Source organism: Camelina sativa, chromosome 4 (assembly GCF_000633955.1).
Source record: "Camelina sativa cultivar DH55 chromosome 4, Cs, whole genome shotgun sequence".
Lineage (NCBI taxonomy): Eukaryota > Viridiplantae > Streptophyta > Magnoliopsida > Brassicales > Brassicaceae > Camelina > Camelina sativa.
The window spans coordinates 11833000-11858201 of NC_025688.1; the positions used below are offsets into that span (position 1 = coordinate 11833000).

Below are 25202 nucleotides of genomic sequence, written 5' to 3' on the forward strand. Positions count from 1 at the left end.
TGAGTTATGACGGCGTCGACCCTGCGGTTAGTTTCGGAGATCATCTGGTAGATCTCTTTCGTCATGGTGCCGAACAGGATCTTGAAATCTTCCATGGAGACGACTTGGGGACTCTGGACCGCTGTCGTGGTGCAAACAGGGGGGTTCCCGTTTTATGCGCGGAGCCGCTGCTCCGTGGCACGTGCATCTTCCTCGCCTGGTTGTTCATCGGAGAGCTCCGTGTCGCGGTTGGTTGTCTCTTCGCGAGTTCGCCCTGCTTCCTGGCTGGTCTCCCCTTCAGATCTGGCCTCAAGTGGGAGTTTGGAGGAGACGTCAGTCATGTTCCTCGATTCGCTGACAGGGCGGCGAACATACAGGGCGGCGAACATACACGGCGGTAGCCGGCCTGGTTGATACACCGCTCTGTGTTGCAACGTTGTCTTGAGCAGGTGCAATGCCCGTGACGTCGGGTGTGTTGGAGGTGGTACGGTTCGCGCCGGTGACTTCGGTGATGAGTGAAGACATTATCGTGGACTTTTCAGAGAACTTTTTCGGATGAGATTGTTTTTAGAGAATAACTTGAAGAGACGATTTGCGCTCCCCACAGACAGCGCCAATTGTAGAAACTGGATTGCCACAATGAATTTGTTTATGGGGGAAAACAAATTCAGTAAAGTAAACTCTCTAGAAAACTAATCTAAGCTTTGATATTAGAAGAATTAGGGCTTCTATTGCTAAGAACAAGAAGAGAACTCAATAATTGTATTCAATAATGGATGCCTTACAATGGAGAAGTCTTTCCCCCTTTATACATATTCATAAATCGCACAATATATTAACTTTCCTTATGAGACGAACTGAAATAAAGAAAGTTACTCTATTTCTTAGATCGGCCGCCGGGCGAAGTGGAAGTCGGTTCTTCACCCTCGAGNTTGGGAGTTTGGAGGAGACGTCAGTCATGTTCCTCGATTCGCTGACAGGGCGGCGAACATACAGGGCGGCGAACATACACGGCGGTAGCCGGCCTGGTTGATACACCGCTCTGTGTTGCAACGTTGTCTTGAGCAGGTGCAATGCCCGTGACGTCGGGTGTGTTGGAGGTGGTACGGTTCGCGCCGGTGACTTCGGTGATGAGTGAAGACATTATCGTGGACTTTTCAGAGAACTTTTTCGGATGAGATTGTTTTTAGAGAATAACTTGAAGAGACGATTTGCGCTCCCCACAGACAGCGCCAATTGTAGAAACTGGATTGCCACAATGAATTTGTTTATGGGGGAAAACAAATTCAGTAAAGTAAACTCTCTAGAAAACTAATCTAAGCTTTGATATTAGAAGAATTAGGGCTTCTATTGCTAAGAACAAGAAGAGAACTCAATAATTGTATTCAATAATGGATGCCTTACAATGGAGAAGTCTTTCCCCCTTTATACATATTCATAAATCGCACAATATATTAACTTTCCTTATGAGACGAACTGAAATAAAGAAAGTTACTCTATTTCTTAGATCGGCCGCCGGGCGAAGTGGAAGTCGGTTCTTCACCCTCGAGGCTGAGCTTCTTCTATCCGAAGTGGGCTTAAATGACCTAACTGAGTACTTAACCGGATTCCCAGTTAAATAACCAATTGTCTTTCTGGTTTAGTTCGGTATATCGGGGGTGCTAAATCCCGCACCAACATCACTTGATGTGTCCAGGATCGTGAAGAGGACTCCTGAGTATCTGCATCCAACAAGATTTAAAAGGAGCTTAAGGGTTTTGTTGTGATGGTTGATCCGAGACAAGTTTAAGGAAGGGATACCTGGAAGTCATTCTCCTCAAAGCTTGTGACATTCTCACGCCAGAAATTGGCCTCTTTGTGCATTGGACTCCATTCAAGATGGCCAAAAAGAACATCTTGCTTTTACTTTTCAAAGGAACTTAATTTCCTGATCTTTTCTTTTTAGCCCTTCTTCTAGTTGGTTCAATATGTATCCAGCAAATCCTTACAAATTCAAAATATAATAACGGGTTTAGTTACGATCATGTACCTAAAAAAAAAGATCTAATGTTGTCGGAATCACGTATATAACCAGATTTGTTTCTCACTGCAGATTTAGCAGAGAATTAAGAAATTCAAGTTCCACATGACAGCTAAATAAAAAGCAGTCGTCAGGCTTTGTATCTAACTCGTCTTACCTCGTCACTCCACGCTTGTGATTCTAGACTTTGGATAACATGCGGGTGTCCAAGATCAACCATCTGGACACCAAATGTATCTTTTGGAAGCAAGTTCCTGACATTCTGATTGATCAACCAACCCTGAAATATTGGTATTGGACGACTGACATTCTGATTGATCAACCAAGCAATGTCATATATATATATATATATATATATATATATGACCTTCAACTAATGACCAAGTCACACAAGAGAACATAGCTCACCTTTTCCTTAGTCGAGCTCTTAACCACTTCCGTGAGCCTTTGCATTGTCCTAGATGTTGCCAAGTACTCTATTGCAGGTTCATAATAGGATAGAAGCCACACGCAGAGACATGTTTCATACAGAAGCTGTCGGCCAAAGGCACACATGTCACAAGAATTAGGTACTGAGAAATTATGACAAAAAGGAAGCTGTTCTTCTGAAAACTGAAATAGAACTATCTAATCATTACTAGTTTGTCTTAAGGGAGCAGTGTAAACCAACCGATTTAGTATTATTTTGAAATTCAAAGTTATTTCACTCAGAGTGTCTGCCTTTTTGTCAAGAATTTTGCATGATTTGCAGAGTGTCGAGAGATTATATTTTTCATATTGCTCAAGTCTGGTAAAGCTTCCTTGCTCTTTACGAAACCTTAAAAATTTGTGGAGCTTGACAATGCTGGATCTCAATTTTTTCCTGAGAGCTTCACAAACTTCTTTTATGAACTTCAATAAAAGAAATTTCTCCAATAGGTCAAGGGAATGTCTAATTATAAATAAAATATAAGTTAAACAACTTTGTTTAAGATGCATCAATGGAGATGCCCTTAAACATCTAACATAAACATCGATCACTAGATAAATTTGCTTTTTTCATTAATATGAATTATTTTTTAACCTTAGCAACTCTTAAGATATTGCTAATAACCTTTGATGGAGTCTACCTAAGAGCATGGGCATTGGTGTCCTACACATTTTGGTCCCTCAAATATATTAAGATTATTTTCAGAGTTTTTTAAGGTTGGTATGAGCATTGGTGTTCCTCATAGTTAAGCATTCTTTCTTAAGGAATGATACAAAACTTGAATTGAACGGAAGAAGAGACTCGGATTTGCTCTGTAACAAATTACAGAGTTTAGGTTCCTTCAAATTACAGAGTTTAGTATACTACTTTTTACTATATACTAAAAGCAACTAAAAACCTGCACCGAGAAAATAGAGTTATTTGTCAATCTTCAATTACACTAAAACCATGTTAATGGCTTGAAAGAACTGATATTTGAATAGTAGCAGTGAAACTGTTTAACTTTGAATCCACCAAAATGGGTTCTATAGAACAAAATGTTCAGAACTCGATTCACAAGCAGTTGATGGAAATTATGAAAGTAAGAACTATAGAGCTTAGAGCATATTAAATTAGAGAATGTGTGATAAGTTTGTAAGAAAAACTTAATTTGGTGATATTTTTGAGAATCTCTTTTTTTTTAAAAAGCCAATTTTTTTTTTTTTTTTAAAACGGATATCATTTCATTAATCTTTCCAAAGTATGACTAATACAGGAGGAGGCTAAATGTAAGAGTTTGTTAATACTAAAACAACCCATGCTTTTAGCAACTGGAGCTATTGAGACCATTAAAGAGGTTGGAAGTGGGTGAACCATAGGCAAAGATAGGATTCTTGGAGTGGATTGCTTGAATTTTGATTTGTTGGCAGGGACCGATCCAACCATAGCAGCTTTCTCCGAAGTGCTAGTTGTATTTCCCTCTGCAGTTTATTTCAGTTCGGGAGGAGGTAGTGTGAATTCTAGAGTTGCGTTCCCGCCATATGTGGTATATGAGGGCTTGAAACACCAATTTGCAGATTGAATTAAGTCTCCTGTTTGTGGTGGGAGACTTGATCCAACTGATGAGTCCTTCAAAAGGTGTAATTGTCGGAAGATGAATCGAGGAGAAGAATGCTGACTAAAGGTTTCTGGAGTAAGGACAATCAAAGAACAAATGATCCCTCATTTCATTACCTATCAAACAGAGAAGACAAAATGGAGGGACAGGAAAGCTCCAGCGTAATAGTCTGTCTCTTGTAGTTAGCCGATCTTGCACCGTGAGCCAAGTCATAAAAGTCATTTTTGGGATTCTTTCTTTGAACCAAACTTGGGAGGACCAGGGGACGCGGGTCCAGGAGGATGAAAATGTTTCCAGGTTCGCATTGAGGAGAAGGTTCCTTGAGTTTGTTATGGGGTGAGTTTCCAAAGGATAACATCAGAACCAGCTTCTGGATTAGGCGGTGTATGGTCATGGAGACAAGCTCTTAGAAGTTGGATTAGTGGATGACGCCCTCTAGGTATAGTCCACTCCCCATTATTTGTTGCTTCGCTCACCAAAGCAATGGAGTTAATACATGTGACCTGAGGACCAGCCTCACCAAGTATGTCAAGTAGAGGACCCAGTCCGATCCAGTTTTCATGCCAAAAAAAATCAACTTGTCCTGAGTAGACGCTGCAGTACACAAAGGGTCTTGCAAGAGGCCTAAGCTTACACAAGCGTCACCAAATCCAGCTTCCCGAATTTCGAAAATCTGCATCCCAGAAGCATTTATCCCTTATTGAATGGGAAAATAAACCAAATTGAATGGGAAAAAATAGTGGTAAACCTCTCTCTTTTGGGATTTTATTTCCCACAGAAAAGTTTTTATTGGTCTACGTTGGTATAGAAGAAAAGCATCTCATATAATTTTTTAAAATCTCATATATCTTATATCTAAAATTATAAAAGTTACCCTTAACTTAACCATGGTTAAAAAGAGTTAAACCTAGGGCTTAGATTTTGGCCACCTTCATATAAATACACTGTAAGAACCCTACCTCGTAGCCCCCATTATAATAACCTCAAGACTATCTAGGAAAACAATTATTTACTCTCTCCGTTGCTTCTCATTTTTTCTGTTTCTTTTATTCATTTGTGTTTTTTGTTTTTGTTCTTTCTAATCTTTCTCGATTTTAGAATATTTTAAACTTATGCTTCTGATTGCAAATGATGAGTATCACAATTGATAAAAGAAGCTCAAATTTATTGAGCAATGTTGGAAATCATAAACTTCCATGACTCTGATGCAATTTTTATCTAAGAATACCTTAAATCCTTGATCTGTCTTCTCTTTTTTTTTTTTTTTTTTTTTTTTTTTTTTTTTTTTTTTTTTTTTTTTTTTTTTTTTTTTTTTTTTTTTTNTCTTATGAACTTTGTTTTTTTTTTTACCTTCAATTTTGAGTTGGATCTCCCTAAACTATTAAACTATTACTGGTATTCAAAAGCCAAATCTTTAGCAATTTTTTTATTTCCTTTGAGTCTTTAGATTAAAATAATGCCATTTGTGTTGGACAGAAAATAAATAATAATAATAATAATAATAATAATAATAATAATAATAATAATAATAATAATAATAATAATAATAATAATAATAATAATAATAGCAAACTTACTATTTTGTGTCATCTTTAATCCAACGGATGAGAATTGTTCTATTATTCTATCTACTTGTCGATACTTATGATCCAAGAGTTGCAAGTTTTTTTTCTTCAAATAATTGTGTCTTTTCGTGTACCCCATCTTTTAAAAATTGTACCCTTTAATTGTTGTATCTATTCGTTGTAATCTTTTAAAAATTTTACCTATTTATTTTTGCACCTCTTGGTTTCACACCTATAAGTTTTATACCTTTTTAGTTTACACCTTTTTTGTTTATTATATATAAATTTCTATGGAATACAAAAACAAGTTTCGAATTTATCGTTTTTAGAGTATTTTTAAAAGTTAAAATAAAATCAAAGAATTATTTTATTGGAGTGTTTTTAAAGTAACCTGCATCAATCTCTATATCAAGGTATGTTTATAAATTCAAAATATGGTTTATCGGTTGTGGATTATGATGAGCGTAAGCCTATAATATTGTATTTGGGTTTTGGCATTGTTTATGTTCTTATAGGTTTATAGTTTAAAATTTGTAACAATTCTGTTCTGGAAACGTTGTTGTATACTTTTCTGTATTTGGCTGATAAAAATCCATGTCACTGGTAACTTAATAAGTAATATTGCTTTATATGCGTCTTGGTTTGGTTACTACCCTAATTGTGTCTACTAAGTTGCTACATGATTTCTCTTGCAGCATATGCATCTTCATATCATAAGAATATAGTGGAGTATATATATGGAAATTTAGGCTAAAGTGTCAATTTCATCATTTCAAAATTTGTAACTACAAACTATAAAAGAGACCAAGAAATAAGCTAGTAAAAAGTACAATAAATTATCATTGTTTCTTTTGACTCTAAAAAAAAAGAAATTAACTGGTGAGCATCTTAAAATTTAAGTGAACACATTTCATACATCTTTTTTTATATATATATTTTCCTCTTGATTGATGAAACCCTAAAAGAAATTTTAAATTTTCTTTTTGCTTTATTGAAAAATAAATTTCTAATAAGTACATATGTATACTGTTAATTCAGATTTTTATTTTAACGTATAAGAGTTTAATTAGTTGGACAACATGCATTACTATCATGGCATTCATTCTATTGGCAATATGCTCGAATTGAGTATGTATATGGCTACATAGTATATTTACTATAACATCAATTGTAACTTAAAACGAGCAGTAGAGCATATATATATATATATGTTTATGTTTCTATTTTTCTCACATATGATTTGTGTTTTGTTCACATTGTACACTTTATATGGATCTTGATTTAAAGTTGATAAATGAGATCATGACTTTGGAACATTTTTATTTTTACTGATAAATGTCCCTATATATATCGGGCTAAAACATCATTAACAATAGAGTTTGTAGTTTCTTTTGGGTGCAAGATATAGTTATAACAAAACTAAGATGTGGTTATAACAACACAAATTAAGATCTCTTTGCTAAGCTAACGACTGCAGTGTGGAGGAAGCTAGGAAAAAATGTTAGGCACTCCCAATTTATGTATATACTCCTTAGAATTCTCCTATTTGCAAAGATTTAACTTATCTAGCTTATTATTATTATTTTTTTTTGTCAAAAGAGCCGATGATGAGCACATCCAAAGAAAAAGTGATTAGGATTATAAAAAATTATAAAAATATAATTTTAACAAAACTTGATAAATCAGAAAAATTAATAGCCGTAAAACCAATTTAGAAATTCTACAATCGAAATAGAATTATTATCAAATTTCCTCTAAAACATGACTTAGCAATGTTAATCTCTTTAAACTTTCATTTTCCCGTGCGTCCGCTTCCTAGTAATAATAATGTCATTCGTAATTTCATATATACAGCATTCTGTAATTTTTGAGTATGACCCAATTGAAATATACATAATAACTTGCCAACAAACATGAAAATGTAGCAAATGAACTTTTTCAAACTAGAGTCTAAGACTGTAACAGTGACAAAAAATGTTGTCATCATTACAATTCTCATAAACTAAACAAACAAATTAACCAAACTTTGGATTATCTTCTTTCCTAAGAAACCATGTTATGATTCGAACCGTTCACAATAACATCACTGTTGATGTCCAAATCGGTCACAATTAGAATGTTTAAGTTCGGTAAAAGGATGGTCGAAGTTTTCTTCTATTAATCGGTGTCGAAGCACAAAAGACGGGTTACAATACAACTTAGACGAGTTAGCAAGTAATGAACGAGTTAGAATAGACGAGTTAGACGGACGAGTCTTCGAATCCTTCACTTCTAACCTTCAACGGGTAATAAGCCTTGTACTTGCTATTCGTATCTTTTGTCCTTGTCTCTCCTTTCCTCCCTTTGATCGAACGTCGTGCGCCTGCTTTTATAGGGAACTGTGTCGGTTCGTCCATTACAAAGACCAAAATACCCCTTTCCTTCCTGAAGGTTTATTTGGGCCTTCTTATGGGCTGGGCCTTTTGTTAGGTTACGGGTCTACCCCTAACAATCACTCGCTGAAAAAATGAAGGGATCAAGGTAGATTTCAAAGGTGGTTTTTACTTTTGTTTCCTTCCTTACAGGCAAAAATTATTTCTTAACCACTGAATCTCTAGTTAGTTTCTATTCCTAATTTTTGTCATTCTGCTGTCACAGGTTCTGTTAGGTTAGTTATGTTAAACTTAAACCTCTGAATCAATCAGTGCGCATCAATCATTGTCCTTCTGCAAATAATCTACTGTGTATTTTTCCACCATTTTCTGCAATTAATTTCAGTTAAACATAACCAAACACTACACAATGATAATCATACTGTTGACATTCTCACAATCTCAGGTTTGGTCTTTCACTCTCACTATGCGTCTCTCTGTTTTTGTTCTTGTTAAAGAGAAACACAAGAAACGTTTTTTCTTCAAACGACTACATTGATAACCACTTGGATGCTTTCTTACAACACACACACACATTACTTATACTACTTTCACTTGTAGCACACTTAGATCTTAGGCCATACTCCTAGTTACTAACTCTTACACATCATAGGCTTTCTTACACACAAGCCACACTAGTACAACAACTCTCAACAAACTACTCTTACACACTTGCTTATACTATTAGCACTTACTTTTATACTTAAACTAGGCAAATACTTCTTTATTTGGGCCTTTCTTCACTTGCAGGCCTTTCACACCAAACACAAAACCACCAAGCCCAACTTTCTTCTTGACTTGCTCCTTCTTCTCCTCATGTGTCGTTGACCTTATTCTTCGCTTTCTCTTCTTCCTCTCTTCTTCATCTCACTTAAGCTTTTTTTTTCTGTTGCAGGATTTAATCAAAAACTCAAATCTCAACACATGCACAAGTACAACATAAGTAATGCACAACATCTAATCATCTTAAAATTATATAGTAATGAAAAAAGGCATACAATTTTATAACGTCCTCCATCGGTGCCATATCTGAAGCTCTCATCATGTTCATTAACATGAAGGGACCTCCGAGATTTGATATAGCCCGCATTCTCCCATCTTCCACTTGTCACTGTCTATTTTGAAGTCAAAAATAAGCTCAGTGGAAGTCACCTCCCCTTCGTCAATTTCAAATGTGTAGATATGCTCTGCTAAAAATCGTTTCGTATTACGGGGGCCTGGTGGTAAACACCAAACATTGAGATCCTTCTGTTCATCCGTGATGTCAATAGTTACTCCCATCCAACTAGCATCATCATCAACATCATCATCATCATCATCATCATCATCAGTTTCTTCTTTATCCATATCCATTATGACACAAGCCTTAAATCTCAAGGATGTAGGAAGAGACAACTCATTCAACTTAATTTTCAATAAACCTCCAGCAGTAGTTCGGTGATTGAAGCAGGCAGGCACTTGTGTACCCGGTAAGATCGCATAACCAGAAGTCGATGTCTGCATGATAAGATCTCTGGCTTCTTCGTTCAGTTTGAAGCAATTAGTGAACTTCAGACGGATCTCTGGATTTTCAAAGGAACAATCCAGTCTCTCAAGAGACTCACAGTTGCATGCATCAATCCAAGATAAGGAATCAGAAAGTTGGGGGAGTGATACCAGATTATTGCAGTTGTAGAGTCTAAGTTTACGTAAACGAGACATTCCCTTGACCCATAGAGGAACTTCTTGTATATCTTCGTTTAGCAAATGCAGCTCTGTGATGATGTCGAGTGCATGCGGGAATTCCTTGAGGCTTTCAAAGTATGACATACGAAAGTCAGAAAGACCAGACCACGACATGATCGACATAGGAATTTCTTTTATTGCAGTTCCTTTGAGCATGAGGTACTCAATGTTTGTAGAGATCTCAGGAAAACTTTTCAACTGCGAGCAATCTGTGAGATCAAGTAACCCAAGATATTCCAAGTTGATGTTGGTTGGAAGAACCTCGAGCTTTGAGCATCCTCCCATTATCAAGTCACACAAAAATTGAAGATTTCCGATAAATGAAGGAAGCTCCACAAGACTTGAGCATCCGCTAATATCCAATCTACTAAGATTTTTGGCAGTTCCAATAGAAGGGTGGAGCTCTAGTAGACTTGAGCAATTTTGGAGCTTCAATGTCTCAAGATTATTCGCATTCTCGATAGCCGGGAGCTCCACAACACGTGAACAATTGGCTAGAGACAATTCCCTGAGGTAAGTGACATTGATAGAGGACGGGAGCTTCACCAGACTTGAGCAATAATCAAGAATCAGTTTGCTAAGTTTAATTCCATTCCCAATAGAAGAGGGAAGCTCCACAAGTTTTGAGCAACTAGTGAGATCTAAATCGAGATTGGTCAAATTGCCAATAGAAGAAGGAATTTTCACTAGACTTGAGCATGTACGAAGAACTAAAATCTGGAGACTAGTGAGTTTTCCAATAGAGGAGGGGAGCTCTACTAAACTTACACATAGTTGAAGATATAGTACTACCAGATTAGTTGCAGTTGAAAGATCAGGCAGCTCTTTCAGATGTGTAGAGTAACTCAAATTCATCGACGTGAGATTTCCAAGTGACTGCATTGACAAATAAGAAAATGTTTCAACACACACACGCAAAAACCAGTCATAAAACATGTTGATATGATTGGCCTATAAAGTTTTTACGGAAACAAATTATAAATTAGAAAAATTATTGAAATTTCTATTTTCGTCAAAATTACTTACTGCGGTTCCGTCCCATAGCTTGTGAAGCTTGCTGTAACTCAGATCTAGTTTGACGAGAAACTCCGGATTAAAAGTAGAAGGCAAACATATATTCGGGAAATACCACCAATGCAGTGATCTAATATGTTGAGAATGATGTAGCAGTGACTGCAGACTCTTAGTCTGACCAAGACCCCTATCATTGATTCTTACGAATTCTAAATCATTCATTCTTTCAAGTGCTTTCTCACTTATTTTCAATTCTTCCTCGGTATTAGATAAATCTAAATTTATGCTTATAAAACGCCTACTGTTCTGAAAAGGAACCGTAAGAAATATATATCAGTAAATATGGTTAGTTATAAGTTTATAACATAAACTCAATTTGTAAAGAGGTATATTGCAATAGCATAACTTACTGTTGTATCATGCCTAAGCTCTTCACATATATCTCTTGCACCGACCAAAAGGTAACTTTCCCTATGGACATGATGAACGAATTGCTTACGTGAAGTTTTTCTTCCAAATTGATGTAGCAGAGTATGCATCCTTATCATTGAGTCTTCAATAGATATGAAAGATCTTTCGGCTAAAACGTGAAGATTTTGCCTCACATCCAAGAACTTCGTCGCAAGAACCTCTTCCACTTCAGAAATGAAAGTTGATATGAAAGTTGATACAAAGCCACTGACGAAAAAGCAGGCTAGATAAAGAAATAAATATTTCTCTTCATCAGGTAAGGCATCATAACTGAACTGTATAATGCTCCCTATTTCTCCATCAAGGCGATTCTTCAACGTTGGTAGCATATTTTTCCAGTCTTGCTTGGACCGTCCCCGCAGAAACGAGCCTAGAACCTTCAAGCCCAAAGGGAGTTTACCAGCAAGAGCTATAACTTCCCAAGCAAGCTCATAGAAACCTTTATATGGGTGTTTCTGTCCAAAGGCATTCGTACAAAATATTTCAAAAGCCTCATCACTTGATGGAAACTTCACTTTGTAAATATGATCGATCCTATGGGATTGCAAAACTCCCAGATTTTCTGTTGTGATAATAATCCGACTTCCAGGACCAAACCATTCTTTCTTCGCCAAGGCTTCTAGTTGTCCTACTTGATCCACATCATCAATAACGAGTAACACTTTCTTTTTTTCTAACCGAACTTGTGCCACTCCTGAATGAGAAATCGTGATATCTTTCTGGTCGATCATCTGGGACAACATTTGGTGTTGAAGTTGCAATTGTGCACTCAACCCATTTAAAGGAAGTCTTGGGTAGCTTCCTCTGATATCATACATGATTGCACTATGTCGGAATCTGCTGGAGTATTTATTAAACAGAACTGTGGCAATTGTCGTCTTACCAATCCCAGGAGCCCCCAAAATCCCGACCGTCCTTACTTCAGGATCCGAATCTAGGCGTAACAATCGTTCCATTTCTTCTATATGAGCACTCATCCCAACGAAATCGTCCAAATCTCTTGATGGTGTGGAGTTACTCAACATGTTTGAAATATTAGTTGCTATTTGTTCAATCATCGCCGCATCATTGACCCTAACATTGGAGGATATCAATATACAACCGTTACTTAGTTTACTCATAAAAAATATTCGTACATGCACATCCGCAAATATGTATTTTCTTGTCTTTCTAAATATGTATTTTCTTTATCTTGAAACTTTTTAAAAGCTACAAAAAATAGTTTGAATTCTGACGTTTCTTAAGTAAATATTAATTTGTGAAAATACACACACAAATTTGGCAATTAGTTGCTATATTATCACTCCATCCTATGTCATTACTAGAATGACACAACTTTTATATAGAGAAACTAAAAATCCACAGAATTTTTATTTCAATTATGTTTTCAAAGAAAAAGACGAAAAAAATAAATATAATATTTAAACATATGATTAATGATAAATATAATGTATTGAGATTTCAAAAATATGATGTTAAAAAATGTTTTCTAAAATTATGGTTTATAAAGTAAAATATTATTTAAAAATATAATGTATACAAATAATAATAAAAACTGAAATAGATTTTAAAATAAGTTCTATGAAAAATGTAATTTATGAAAATGTAACTAAAAAATATGGCATTTGTGATCTGTTGTCACAAAAAAATACAACTTCAAATAAATCTTTTGTCATTATATTTACATCGAATAAATCTATTATCAAACACCAGATTTTAGGAGACAAAAAAAAACTATCATAACATAAACAACATACGGTTTTGACGTATGTTATTTTAGCAGTTTTTAAAATGCTACAAATCTGTTATCAACTGACAAATTTTTGGTCAAATATGTTATCACTAGACGTCAAACTAGTAATTATTTTTCTGAAAAAAACCCATCACGTAACGACATATTTTTAATGAAGAAAATAAATATGAAATAAGTGTGAAAAATAAATATTCCAGACATTATATCAAATTTGCCATATATTATGAATTATGAAAGTATGTTGTGTCTTTATATATAAGTCTGTTGTGAAAATAAATCTGCCAATAATTATAAATTTGTCATAAATATCGTTTTAAAAATCTGAAGTCTATAATAAATATGTCATAAAAAATCTGTAAAGAAAATATAAATGTGAAAATACACCAGTTTGACCCAAATTTGGCAACTAATTACTAGATTAACACTCCATCATATCTCATTACTAGAATGACACAATTTTTTATATAGATAGACTGAAAACCCACCAAATTTTTATTTCAATAAAAAAAACAAAAAAAAACTATAGTGTATACAAATATGATTTAAAAATACGATTAATGATAAATATAATGTATAAAAACAATATTTACAAATATGATATTTAAAAATATATCTTTTAAATATAATTTATTGAAATAAAAAATATAAAAATATGATTTAAAAATCTAATGTATATAAAATAATATTTAAAATTTTCATATTTCAAAATTTATATTTTAAATAAGTTTTATAAAAAATATATGTATGAAAATATAATGTATAATATATGAGGTTTAAAAATATTTACTATATGATTTATAAATATATAGTATAACAAAATATAATAAAAAATACATAATGTATAAAAAGTTATCTAAAATTTTATTTGGAAAAGTATAATATAATGTATAAAAATAGGCTTTATAAAAATAAAATTTAATGTATAAAAATATGATGCTTAAAAAAATTAGTTAAAAATATAAAATATCAAATGTATAATGTATAATGTATAAGAATATGATTTAAATATATATCTATGATGATGTACAAAAATATGATTTTTGAAAAAAACAGTCATATCATAAAACAATTTTGGTATCATTATTCTTATATCTAATAAATCTGTTATCAAACACCCAATTTTTGAAATGCAAAAACTGTCACAACGTAACCAAATCTGCCATAACATATGGTCTTCAAGTAGGCCATTTTAGCAATTTTTAAAAACGTTAATAAAGTTGTTATCAAATGAAAGATTTTTGGTTAAATTATAATTTTTATTGTAAAGTAAAACAAATCAGTAATCACTAGACGTCAAACTAGTAATTATTTTTTCTATCAAAAAATTTGTCATGTTATGACAGATTTTTAATAAAAAAAAAAATTTAATAACTATGAAAAATAAATCTGCTAGAAAAATTTTTGGGTTCACCGTTATATCAAACTTGTCATATATTATGAAAGTTTGTATTGTCTTTATAAATAAGTCTGCCATTATCAATAAATATGTTGTAACTATCGTTAAGAAAATCTGTCTTCCAAAATATATATGTTATAAAAAATCTGTCATAGAAAAAATAAATCTGTTTTGCAAAAACAAATCTGTTGTAAACAAACAAACAAATATGTTACAACTAGTCCGGCATACTTTTGAAAATATGTTGAGGATTTTTTAAATGATGGGAGGATAAATTTGACTTTTTTGTCATAACAAATCAAAAAATGGTATTTTAGGCAATAAAGTAACTCATCTAACTGTAACATCCGCGAAACAAATATTGTGATTTGAGGGTGGGTGTCAATCGACACTAGTGGGAGTGTCGTTCGACACCAACAATTTCTGGTTCGACCAGATTGTTTTAATTTGTTGTTTTGGTTTGGTTTGGTTCAATTGAAGTCCCAAACCGATGTACTTAAAGAGGAAGTCGAATTAAGGGTTTTGGAGAGGATTGTTTTGTCGCCGTTGAGAGAGAAAAAGATAAAAACGTTAGAGAGTGTTCTTGAGAGGTTTTTTGGAGATTCTAGGCTTTTGGGGTGAGATCTGTTCGTGTGGAGTGATGATTTAGTGTTGCGATCGAAGGAGAAGCTTCCTAAGGTGTTGGAATCATCGTTTTTGGGTTAGATCTTCCTACAAAAGAGGTGAGTGCATAACAATGGCTGATCTAAGCCTGAAATCTCTTTGGTTTTTATTTTTCTATGTTGTTTATGGTGGTTTCTTGCTTGGGTTGGTTGTTTTATGGTTCCCATAGGTTTCTGAAGCTTTTGGGTGAGTTTGGGACGGATTTGGGATGGCTAGAAACGGAGATTTGACTTCGGCTTCGAGAAGATCGCGTATGCGGAGTTAGTGTCGATCGACACCAAGGGGGAGTGTCGGTCGACACTAAGAGACAGTGTTGGTCGACACCAACCTTATCTAAAACTTGTTTTCGTGGTTTGATGTGTCTATTTTTGTTTGTTTGTGCTGCTTAAAATTAGAATCTCAGTTGTTTGTGTGTATAGCCCAATAGATGGGAGGATTGCCCCACTGAGTGTTTATGACAATACTCGTGTATCTCAATTTGTGTTTATGGTGCAGGTAAAGGCAAAATGTGCTCAGGGAATCAAGACGATGAGGAAGAGGATGTTCTAGAGGCTTGATTGTTTGTGCTCTAGCTATTGTTAGGTCGATAGAACATTGTAGGATGTTGAAATTGATTATTGACTTTTTTGGTTTATTGGTTTATTTATTGTTGGATTCTTTATTGGTTTAATGGTATTGTTTGGTTATCCGCTGTTGTTGTTTAATGTTAGGTTGTTAGTGGGTATGACCACTAGAGAATAGTTATTATTATAGAAGAAAAAAATAAAAAAAGAGAAGGGTTGTTTCACTAACCCTCACATTTTATGAGTTATATTAATAATTAACTTCTTAATTTGGGTCAATCTAATTTTTTTGCCAATATAAATTTGTTTTGCTAAACCAAATCTCTAGTATACAAACAAATCTGTAAAAACATATGCATTGGTAGAACTAGTGTAAGTTTCTCAGATATATTATTTTAATAGATTTCATATAATTTAATTTTTAATTTAAATTTAAAAAAATAAAAAATAAAACAAAACCAATAGAATAGTGACATGTATGAGATAAGTCTCTCACCAAATTTCTCACGGTTTCTGATATGAGAATCGTTTGTCTCTTCTCTCCAATTTTTTATTATTTTTATTTTTTATATTGTTGAGAACCAGGCTGAGAAACCTCCAATGCAGATACTCTAACAACTAGTTTGATAGACTTTCGAAAACATTTTTTTTTTCAAAATGCTAAGAGAGAATTTTAACCTTCTTTTTTTGCTAACAAAGCAAAAACAAATATATTAAGCATAAAAATAACATATCTAACCCTTACATTTTATGAGTTAGTTTAGTAATTAACCTCTTCATTTAGATCAATAATTTTCTTTAGTAACGACTAAAGGACAGTATAAATCAAGAGGACATACCATTTGTGAGAATGCTCTCCGGCGATTGTGGCCACATCCTCCAAAGCTTTTCTCCATCTTTCAATATGCTCTTTTGATTTACCTTTACAACTTTTTCTGAAGGCTTTCCCAAAATCTCCAGTCTGTTTCTTTATGTCAGTTGGATCCACTTGATAGAAAATGGGCATGACTATCTGACCCGACACTTTCCTGCAGTTCATGATCTCTACCAACTCATCAAGACACCACGAAGAAGAAGCATAGTTCTTGGAGAGCAAGACAATGGCGATCTTTGATCCTCGGATAGCTTTTACAAGCTCAGGCCCGATGGACTTACTCCTCTCTATATTATTATCAACGAATATGTCAATTCCCTTTCTTTGGAACAATTCCAGGATGTGACTATGAATGGTTTTACGGACATCAGCTCCGTGGAAGCTCGAGAAGACATGGTGTATCCAGTTTTGGGACAAAGAAGTTGGAGGAGATGGAAGAGATGAAGAAGATACTTCATTATCCAGTTGGAATCTGACTTTTGTAAAATGAGCGAAGAAGCCTACTGCTGCTGCGACAGAGTCAAGGACAAAATAATAGAATTCATTAGTATTGTAAAGAATTGATCAAGATTTAAAGATGGATTTAGGAAGAGGAAGAGGCCTTTGCGTGAATGGATACATACCGTTGACGACTCTGTTGGCACAGAAACTCAAAGGATGTTTCCAAGAAAACTCATCTGGACGAATCAATCTGCAATTCTCATCATCGTTGGTTGAGCATATCTTTTGTCTTTTAACAGATTCGGATTCCACATCCTGACTGGTAGCTTTCCTTTTGGAACAGCTCATTACAGAACCCATTGATGAATCAAGAAGATTCACACTGTAGAAAATCAGTTTAATCCCCACAATTAGGCGAATAAATGAGTCAAACAAGAAACCCAAAAGTTACAATCAAGAACACATAATCAAGAAATGGGCTCAAAACACTAATCGAAAACAAACAACTTTAAGTAATTCCGATATAATCATCAAGAACCAATCCAATCAATTCAATTCCCAAGTGATCAAAACATTTAAGTAAAACTTAAAAAAAAAAAGCTGGAATTTAATTCAGTAAGTGAGGATTAAGAGACATCGGGACAAGAAAAATCTCACCGATGCAATAAAAGACTAGAAATCTCCGGAGAGTGGAAGAATCACACGGTTTTAATGAAATTTTTCTAGTTGAAACAATTTGTTGTGAATGAGAGGATATATAGACCGTTGCGACTCTTTCTTGCACAGAAACTTAATGGATGTTTCCTGGAAAACATAGTGAGGTTTTCGTGGAAAATGTTGCTAACGACAAAATCACTGACCCTATCTATGCTCCACCACCACCATTCACTTAATTTCTCGGAAGCCAAATAATGATCATAAGGGAAAATTCAAACTATTTATCATCTCAAACAACACCTCACGTCCACACATTCTTTTCCTTTCTCCCTTATTTTCTTTTTATTCCATTAAAAATGTCAGATGGTAAGAAGAGCTCGTAGCCTAATCAGCTAATCTATCCTCCTGAACCTCATACAAATCCTCCAATTTTCCAATGGAAACCTTATCATCTATTTCCCAAACCTAGAAATCTTTTTTTTTTTTGTTTTTTTTTTGACAACCCTAGAAATCTTAAAATCTAAAAAATCAAACTGACAAAAACCTTTCGTTTTTTTTTTATTATTTTTTAAATCCTGTAATTTCCTTTTTTCGTATGACAGAACCGAAATATACAGCCCAAAAAATGAAGAAAAACAAACTATTTAGTACTCCAAAGTCCAAACTATAACAGCGACGAAAAGAAAAATGAGCAAGCTTATAAAAGAAAGCTCCATCATATACACAAGACAAAAAGATGGAATCAATCATCAATTGTTTTTTGGTAGTCATATAGCCGTTAGAAAATGTTGATACCATTACAATTCTCATAACTAAACAAAAAAAAAAAAAAAAAAACTTTGGATTGTCTTCTGTTCTTAGAAATCCATGTTGTTACGAAGCATCGTGATCGTTGTCGCCATCGAAATACTCATCGTCTCTCTGGATCTGCTTATCCCGCGAACGCTCTGAAACAATCAAACCGTTTGCAATATATAACATTAGTCGCTGAGCAAACAAAGGGACTAAGGTAGATTCCAAAGGTGTTTTTCGATACTTACGATCTACCCTTACATCCCGGTTTTGTTCGTCTTCATCAAAGTCTGGTATGTAGAAATCAGGTGGTACCTAAGAAAGGCAAGTAAAAAACAGATCAGTGTTAGATAACACATTGATTAAAACATCAATTGTGTGATGATGATCTGAGTTTTACCTCCTGCATCTGCACGCTTGGAGCGTGTTGAATGTATCGCAGATTCTCCAAAATCTGTACTTTGATCGAACTGATGTACGATTTGGTATTTAGATTCTCCTGTTACAATTTCAAAGACACAAATGATTCTCAATCTCTCTTTAGATTTTGTTGAAGCAATGAGGAACTATTAAGTGTTTACACAAAGAGGTCCTTACAATGTGACCACCCGGTATCTTCAAAGAAAAATCCGGTGCAAAATACTTGATGTAGTCGTTTTCAGGAATCTCTGCAGAAACAATTAACCTGTGAGCTCCTGAAGTAAGTTCCAAAACATGAATAACTCTCTAACAAACATTACTAACCATTAGGAAGTTCTGTGTCCAAAAGAATGCCAGTCTCAACAGTCCAACACCGAGCTACATTCTCCTTTGTGTATCCTCCACCTCCTGTAACCTAATTAAACAATAATAAAAGAAACTGACTTCATCGTCAAGGAACTTAACTAAGACTACAAAAGGCCGTACTAGATATAAGTCAAGAAAGATAAATAACCAGTAAGGGAATATTGAACTTCTTCACGAATTTAACACATTCAGCATGTCCTGCACAAGGGGAAGCCATTTCAGAATAACAAGTCACATAGAAACTAGCAAAAGAGAGATTTGAAAGAGAGAAAGAGATTTTGATTACAAGAAGAAAAAAGCACCATCAATAGAGAGATTAAAGCATCCTAGTCGGTCCCTGGCTAGTGAATCTGCCCCGCATTGAAGCACAATTGCACCCGGTTGATATATCTCTACAACCTTGGAAATTATCTAAAAGAAAGAAAGAAAAAGATTATCGATCGAGATCAAAACACAAGAAACATCGAAAGCAGGTTTTGGTTAAAAGAACTTACTGTCCTGAAGAGACGGTTGAAACTACTGTCATCGATACCATCCTTCAGTGGCACATTAATGGCGTAAAATTTCCCTTCTCTTTCTCCTATTTCCTTTTTAAAGAAAAAGTATGTCACAATGACATTTCATCCAAACACATAGAAACAGTCCTCACAAAATCGAGAAACGGATTCTGAAGATTACCTTAACATCGCCGGTCCCAGGAAAGAACTTATCCCCAAACTTATGAAAGCTAACAGTCATCACTCTGCCATAACAAGATTCAAAGATATTGGTAAATCAGTTTCTACCGAAACAACTTAAAAGACAAGTCGTTATGGACTAATCTTAAGACTAATCAAAGTGTACCTACCTGTCAGTGAAGTAAAAAGCTTCTTCAACTCCATCACCGTGATGAACATCTATATCTATGTATAGCACACGGGGATGGTGTTTCAACAACTCAAGAATTCCTAGTACGAGATCGTTGATGTAACAAAACCCTGATGCATCACATTTTTTGGCATGGTGCAACCCGCCCGCCCAATTTATAGCAATGTCACAGAGTTTGTTGTTTAATCTGCGTGCAGCATCTAATATACAGAATTTTCAGTTAACAATGCTCTGAAGTGACAACAAAACATGAATACCAACACATATACTGCAAGTGTATTAGGATTTCACCTATTGTTCCTCCTGCGTAAATTTGACAAAATTCAAACAAATCCTCAAAGACAGGACAATCCTCTCCCAAATTATCTGCATCAAAGTAAGTTAATACCAGCTAAATATGTTTAGATTGCAAAATAAATAAAAAACACTTGATGAAGACACAAAACTTACATCTAGCCATTTCATTGGGAAACAAGTTCTGATTTTCTGGATTAATTCGTTGCAGGAACTCCACATAGTCAGGAGAATGGAACTGAGCCATCTCAATAGGATATGCCTTGTGTGGACGCTGAAACGATAGAGAACACATAAAGACTTTAAAATTTAGTAGAGGTGAATAGAAGAAGAACAAGAAACAGGAAAGATGAGCAAGAGACACTAACATAAACTTCCATCTTGCTATGGAGGCCATATGCAAGGATAAGATGATGAGTCATACAAAGCCTGTGAGGTTTCATTGGGTGATTGGGACCAAAATACACACTCCCCACGTCCCCTGAACCACATTAAAAAAACCCATCAGCATATCATCACAAAACCCATATAAACTACCACAAAGGCTCCCATAAGCAACAAGAAAATATAAACTGAAGTCCATTATAATGCAATGACGAATACAGCTCTAAGGTGACAAAAAGTTCTAGGGTTTCCCATATTTTCAGCAAAGAAATAACAAGAGACTTGGCCAAAACAATCACAAGCACTAGAATCATCTTCATAACTAGAAGGCTGGATTCTAGCTTAAGCTAAAACTAGAGCTAAGGAACCGAATAAAATCAGAAACTTCACCTAAAACCCTTTGTTCTTTTCATCAAAAACCCTACTCAAAAACTAAATCGAACTGGTGTATATCCAAACTAATCGTAACCCTTTACTTGTTCTAGAATTTAGATGTGAAAGATTCAACCTTTCGATGCATCTATTGAGCAATAAAGACAACAAGAGTAGCGCGGTTCAAGTGGATGAAATTGCTCAAGAATTACAAAGTGAAACTAAAGAATACAGAATTTTTGGAGTCTTTTTTTCTCTTAAAGAAAATAAAAAGAAAGGGGAGAGAGATGAATATACCATCATAAAAGTAGGAGATTTTGTCCTTGGAGCGCATCTCTTAAAGAAGACAAGTCACAGAGATCGTGCGATATCAATCTGAGAGGAGTATTAGACAGAGAAATTTCGAGGGATTGCGTTGGCTTCAGTAGAGATGAGACGAATTCTCCATTACTAAAGCCGCAGAGATTTCACGAGTTTCCGGCAGAACAGAGAAGAGAAGACAAGAGAGGAGCAACGAAGCGAATAGAAGAAGAGAGAGAAGAAATAGTCCAAAACGAGACGATGCCGTTTAGTGATATGATGACATGGCAGATGACGTCATTCTAAGTGTATAGATATAAAAGCTGTTTTTGACACAATAAAACCAGACCGGTAGCTTTCCATCATTTGAACCGAATCGAATTAAACAGCATAAAAACCAAACCAAATCAAATCGTAAGTTACAAGTTCTTTAACCGGCTGGATTCTGGCTTAAGCTAAAAATTACCTTAGCTTGTCTCTATAATCGTAGGCTACTTTGTCATGGCTTCCACTATCTTGATTCTCATATGACATTCCCAGTTGATTAACATCATTGTAGTTGTAACATTCCTCACTTGCGTCGTACGTGTCTATGTGACCATAATCACTTGTACGCAAAACTTTATTAGTTCGAGTGATAAACGATCTTGTCTACCATCTGGATATCTCATATTTGCATGAACTTTAGCATGGCCACCGTTTCGTAGTTGCAACCGCTCATCATCCTTGTTGGTATTTTGTGTAATGATGATAAACATCCTTGCTTTTATTATCCAAATATGCTTCATTTCTATCACTGAAGTTTAACCTTCTAACCTCTAGTGCATTGACATCTCCATGGTCTACAATAATATATGAAGCACGAAAATGCAGATATGCATCCCCCTTCTAGAATCCATGTATTCTTCTTTTCCATCATCAAAGGATACCTTCAAGAGCTCTGGCATCTTCCCGGTCTACAAAAACATTTGATTTATTGGATTGTGATTCATCATGCCATAAGAGTAAGAGTTTCTTTTAGGAGTCGTTGGCTTTCATAGTACATTCATCGTGGATATAGACCGCATATCATAGTAAAATCAATCCATCAATGATATATATGTCTCACCTTTCACTTCTCTTTGGGAGGGAAACGATAGGCATAAACTGCGTAGAATGCTTGGATTACTGTAAGCACAAGAAGCACCAAAGCAGCGGAAGACGAAAGACACGTCCATGGAGAATCAAAGTGGGTATGCTTGAACCCAGCCCAATGTACATGATATCCTCGTGAAGTATACTTGTTAACTCCTCTAAAGACCTCAGATAAATAACTCTTAGAGATGTCAAAGGAGATATCTTTACCAATGCTCTTAAAGAATTGACAGACTTCATCCTCTGATCCAAAGTAGTTCTCCATTATCCCTCTTTCACAGAGATACACCACGTCTGCCTCGCTTTTTATAAGACACCCCATAAAGGCCGTATAGGTTGTGATGTGGTTGCTACAATGCACGTAAAACTGTTCAAAGGCAACACAGTTGAGGAAGAGTGAGATGATAAAATCATCTAAGGCTATTGGCGGTATCTCAATGACGTTTCTCTTATGTTTTATGTCCAAGAATGTGATTGCGTCGTTCCTCGGTTTAAATTTTTATCCCTCTCAGCTGAAGATTTTTGGCAGAGATAATCAGTTTCGGAACATCCTCATCATGAGATGCTGATGCGGTTCCAGTCTCTTTAGGCATATCAGGCGTGAACGCCTTACGAATCAGATCCAAAAGATGTTTTGCCTCAAGTTGATGATGACTTGACCAAAAATTGTCTGGTTTCTCTATAGAGTAGTTGACGAATGTAAATGCAACCTCGTTTAACCCCATCTTGGTTACTATCTTTGATCTCTCGAATAGAGTTTTTAGAAGAATGAAAGGAATCTGATTCTCAAGAAGTAGGAGATCACTCCTTATTGACGGCAGAATCCATGGCATTCTAAAGATTGGATCATCATACTCTCTATATGTAACTTTCCCCGCTACCACAAAGAACAAGGTTAAGATGAAACAACCATCGAGAAGCATCATATCAATCAAACCATCCCTACTCAATTCACTATCAAGATTCTCAGAGTAAGAGTCATTTATATCATCCTCCAAACCCGACACTGCTTCCCTCAAATCTTTCATATACACCCCCTTTTTCTCAGCCTTAGTCACAAAACAAGAAACCTGTGTTTGTGTTCTTGAATCATCTGAACTTGCGCCTTTTCTCGATGGTACGGTCCGATGGAGACGATTTTGGGTTCATAAGCTGTCTTGTTGTTGCGTGCGAGGCTCTGTGGGATTCTAAAGATGCAACAACTTTCTCCACCAGCTGATTTCTTGAGAAGCTTCGGGACCGATCCTCTTGAAAGTAAGTCACGAGGCTGCTCTTCACTTGAAGCCATCGCAGAATAATAGCAACGACGACGTCGGTGTTTGTGGAACTCTTTGGTAAAGTACTAACCAGAACAAGTGTGGTCCGTCGAAAGAAAAGACAATAACGCGTATGATTACAGATGAATAAATGAGTTAATTCCATTTTGGAGGACACAGTAACTGTGGAGAGAATGCGCCACGTTGCTCCTTTGTAAAAATATCTTGCAAAAAGTTACTTTAGCAATTGTGTTCTTTTTTTTGCACTAAAAATTTGCTGTTTAATTAACAGTAATATGCATATAATCAGTTCGCTTGTTATTCGTCCCGACCGTGACCGAATACTTAGTTTGGTAAAATAGAGATCGAAATACTCTTTATAAATAGATGTCGGGCACAAATAGGATGGACTACAAAGTGAATTAGACAAACTAAAGTAACAAAAAAGTAAGGTAAAAGACGAGCTGCGAGTTCGTCGATTCTAAGCTTTAAACGAGAGAGCTTGTATCTTTATCCGTATTCTTTTCTCTTTCGTGCCACACCTTTCCCTCGAACACCGTACGTCCGAATTTATGGGAAACTGTGTCGGTTCGTCTTCCGAAAAAACCAAAATACTTCTCTTTCCCTTGAGGTTTATTTGGGCCTTTTCTGGGTCGAGTCTTTTGCTAAGGTGAGGATCTATCCCTAACAACCTCGACTCCGTCACCTAACGCCCTTTGGATCCTCTTTATTTTTTTCTACTTTCTAATAAATGTTGTTCGGCTATTATTTCTCAAGTTGGCTGTCATGGCTCACATTAGATACACTCTATACATATGTTTACTACTGATCATTAGTGATCAATTAGTATAACATTCAAACCAAAAGCTCTTAAATAATATATCATTCGAAGCACTCGCGAGTCGTGAGTAGCGACTACGAGTTAAAATTCAGTTTAAAATTTTTGAAAAAATTGATACATATAACCGTAATTTAAAAAAAAATAAATATGTATGAAAGTTAGTGTGTTGTTTTTTTTATAGTTGAGATCGATAATCAAAGAGACGAAGGATAAAAATTATTTTATCTTACCTAAAAAAATCAAATCTGTAACCCGACAATCAAATTAGTAATTTCCCAATAGTTATGAAACTGAATAATGACAAATAGAAGACTATTTTCGTAATCTAACATTACAATTCCAAGTTTACATAATTAAAGGTGCAATTATATAATTCGACAAACGGTGTCACAAACGTCAGGTATACACAGTATAAAGCGGACCACAAAATATGCGGTGTGGAATGCTTTAGACAAGTCCACAAGATATTTATTGTGTTCACACGAGGCTTTTTTCTCACTTCAACTCGTTCATAAAACCACATACAAAACGTTGTAGCTAGAGTTGGCAAAAAAAAAAAAAAAAAAACGTTGTAGCTA

The 25202-nt window shown here is 35.1% G+C and overlaps 2 protein-coding genes and 2 pseudogenes across 4 annotated transcripts; all 4 read right to left on the minus strand.

Annotated features, from left to right (window-relative positions):
* Nucleotides 1-2554, minus strand: part of LOC104783764 — a 17287-nt pseudogene extending 14733 nt beyond the window's left edge.
* On the minus strand, nt 9040-17919 carry LOC104780307 (probable disease resistance protein RPP1). 3 transcript variants are annotated; one of them, XM_019244609.1, is made up of 6 exons: nt 17599-17910; nt 17124-17323; nt 16466-17006; nt 11191-12325; nt 10793-11086; nt 9040-10642 (listed from the first exon to the last, which is right to left on the minus strand). In XM_019244609.1, the coding sequence occupies exons 2-6, from the start codon at nt 17299-17301 to the stop codon at nt 9092-9094; spliced, it is 3699 nt and encodes a 1232-aa protein (XP_019100154.1). In that variant the 5' UTR covers nt 17302-17323; nt 17599-17910; the 3' UTR covers nt 9040-9091. The 3 variants fall into 3 exon arrangements, with proteins under 3 accessions (XP_019100154.1, XP_010503109.1, XP_019100155.1); XM_010504807.2 differs by having other exon boundaries at nt 16466-17009; nt 17599-17908; XM_019244610.1 differs by lacking the exon at nt 9040-10642 and having other exon boundaries at nt 10793-11081; nt 16466-17009; nt 17599-17919.
* On the minus strand, nt 18332-21583 carry LOC104780313 (histone deacetylase 9-like). The gene is made up of 14 exons (XM_010504814.2): nt 21391-21583; nt 20706-20818; nt 20494-20611; nt 20335-20409; nt 20024-20243; nt 19855-19918; nt 19671-19763; nt 19479-19587; nt 19325-19374; nt 19135-19225; nt 18988-19058; nt 18791-18889; nt 18639-18705; nt 18332-18545 (listed from the first exon to the last, which is right to left on the minus strand). The coding sequence occupies exons 1-14, from the start codon at nt 21425-21427 to the stop codon at nt 18472-18474; spliced, it is 1281 nt and encodes a 426-aa protein (XP_010503116.1). The 5' UTR covers nt 21428-21583; the 3' UTR covers nt 18332-18471.
* On the minus strand, nt 21671-23882 carry LOC104780315 (annotated as a pseudogene).

Excerpts from the sequence above, each read along its gene's own strand:
- LOC104780307 (XM_010504807.2), bottom strand. The coding sequence starts at position 17,301 with ATGGGTTCTGTAATGAGCTGTTCCAAAAGGAAAGCTACCAGTCAGGAT. Across the intron at positions 17,010-17,123 it reads TGCCAACAGAGTCGTCAACG|CAGCAGTAGGCTTCTTCGCT; the intron begins GTATGTATCCAT and ends ACTCTGTCGCAG. Across the intron at positions 11,087-11,190 it reads AGCTTAGGCATGATACAACA|AACAGTAGGCGTTTTATAAG; the intron begins GTAAGTTATGCT and ends GTTCCTTTTCAG.
- LOC104780313 (XM_010504814.2), bottom strand. The coding sequence starts at position 21,427 with ATGCGCTCCAAGGACAAAATCTCCTACTTTTATGATG. Across the intron at positions 20,410-20,493 it reads TCCCAATGAAATGGCTAGAT|ATAATTTGGGAGAGGATTGT; the intron begins GTAAGTTTTGTG and ends ACTTTGATGCAG. Across the intron at positions 19,919-20,023 it reads GCTTTTTACTTCACTGACAG|AGTGATGACTGTTAGCTTTC; the intron begins GTAGGTACACTT and ends TTGTTATGGCAG.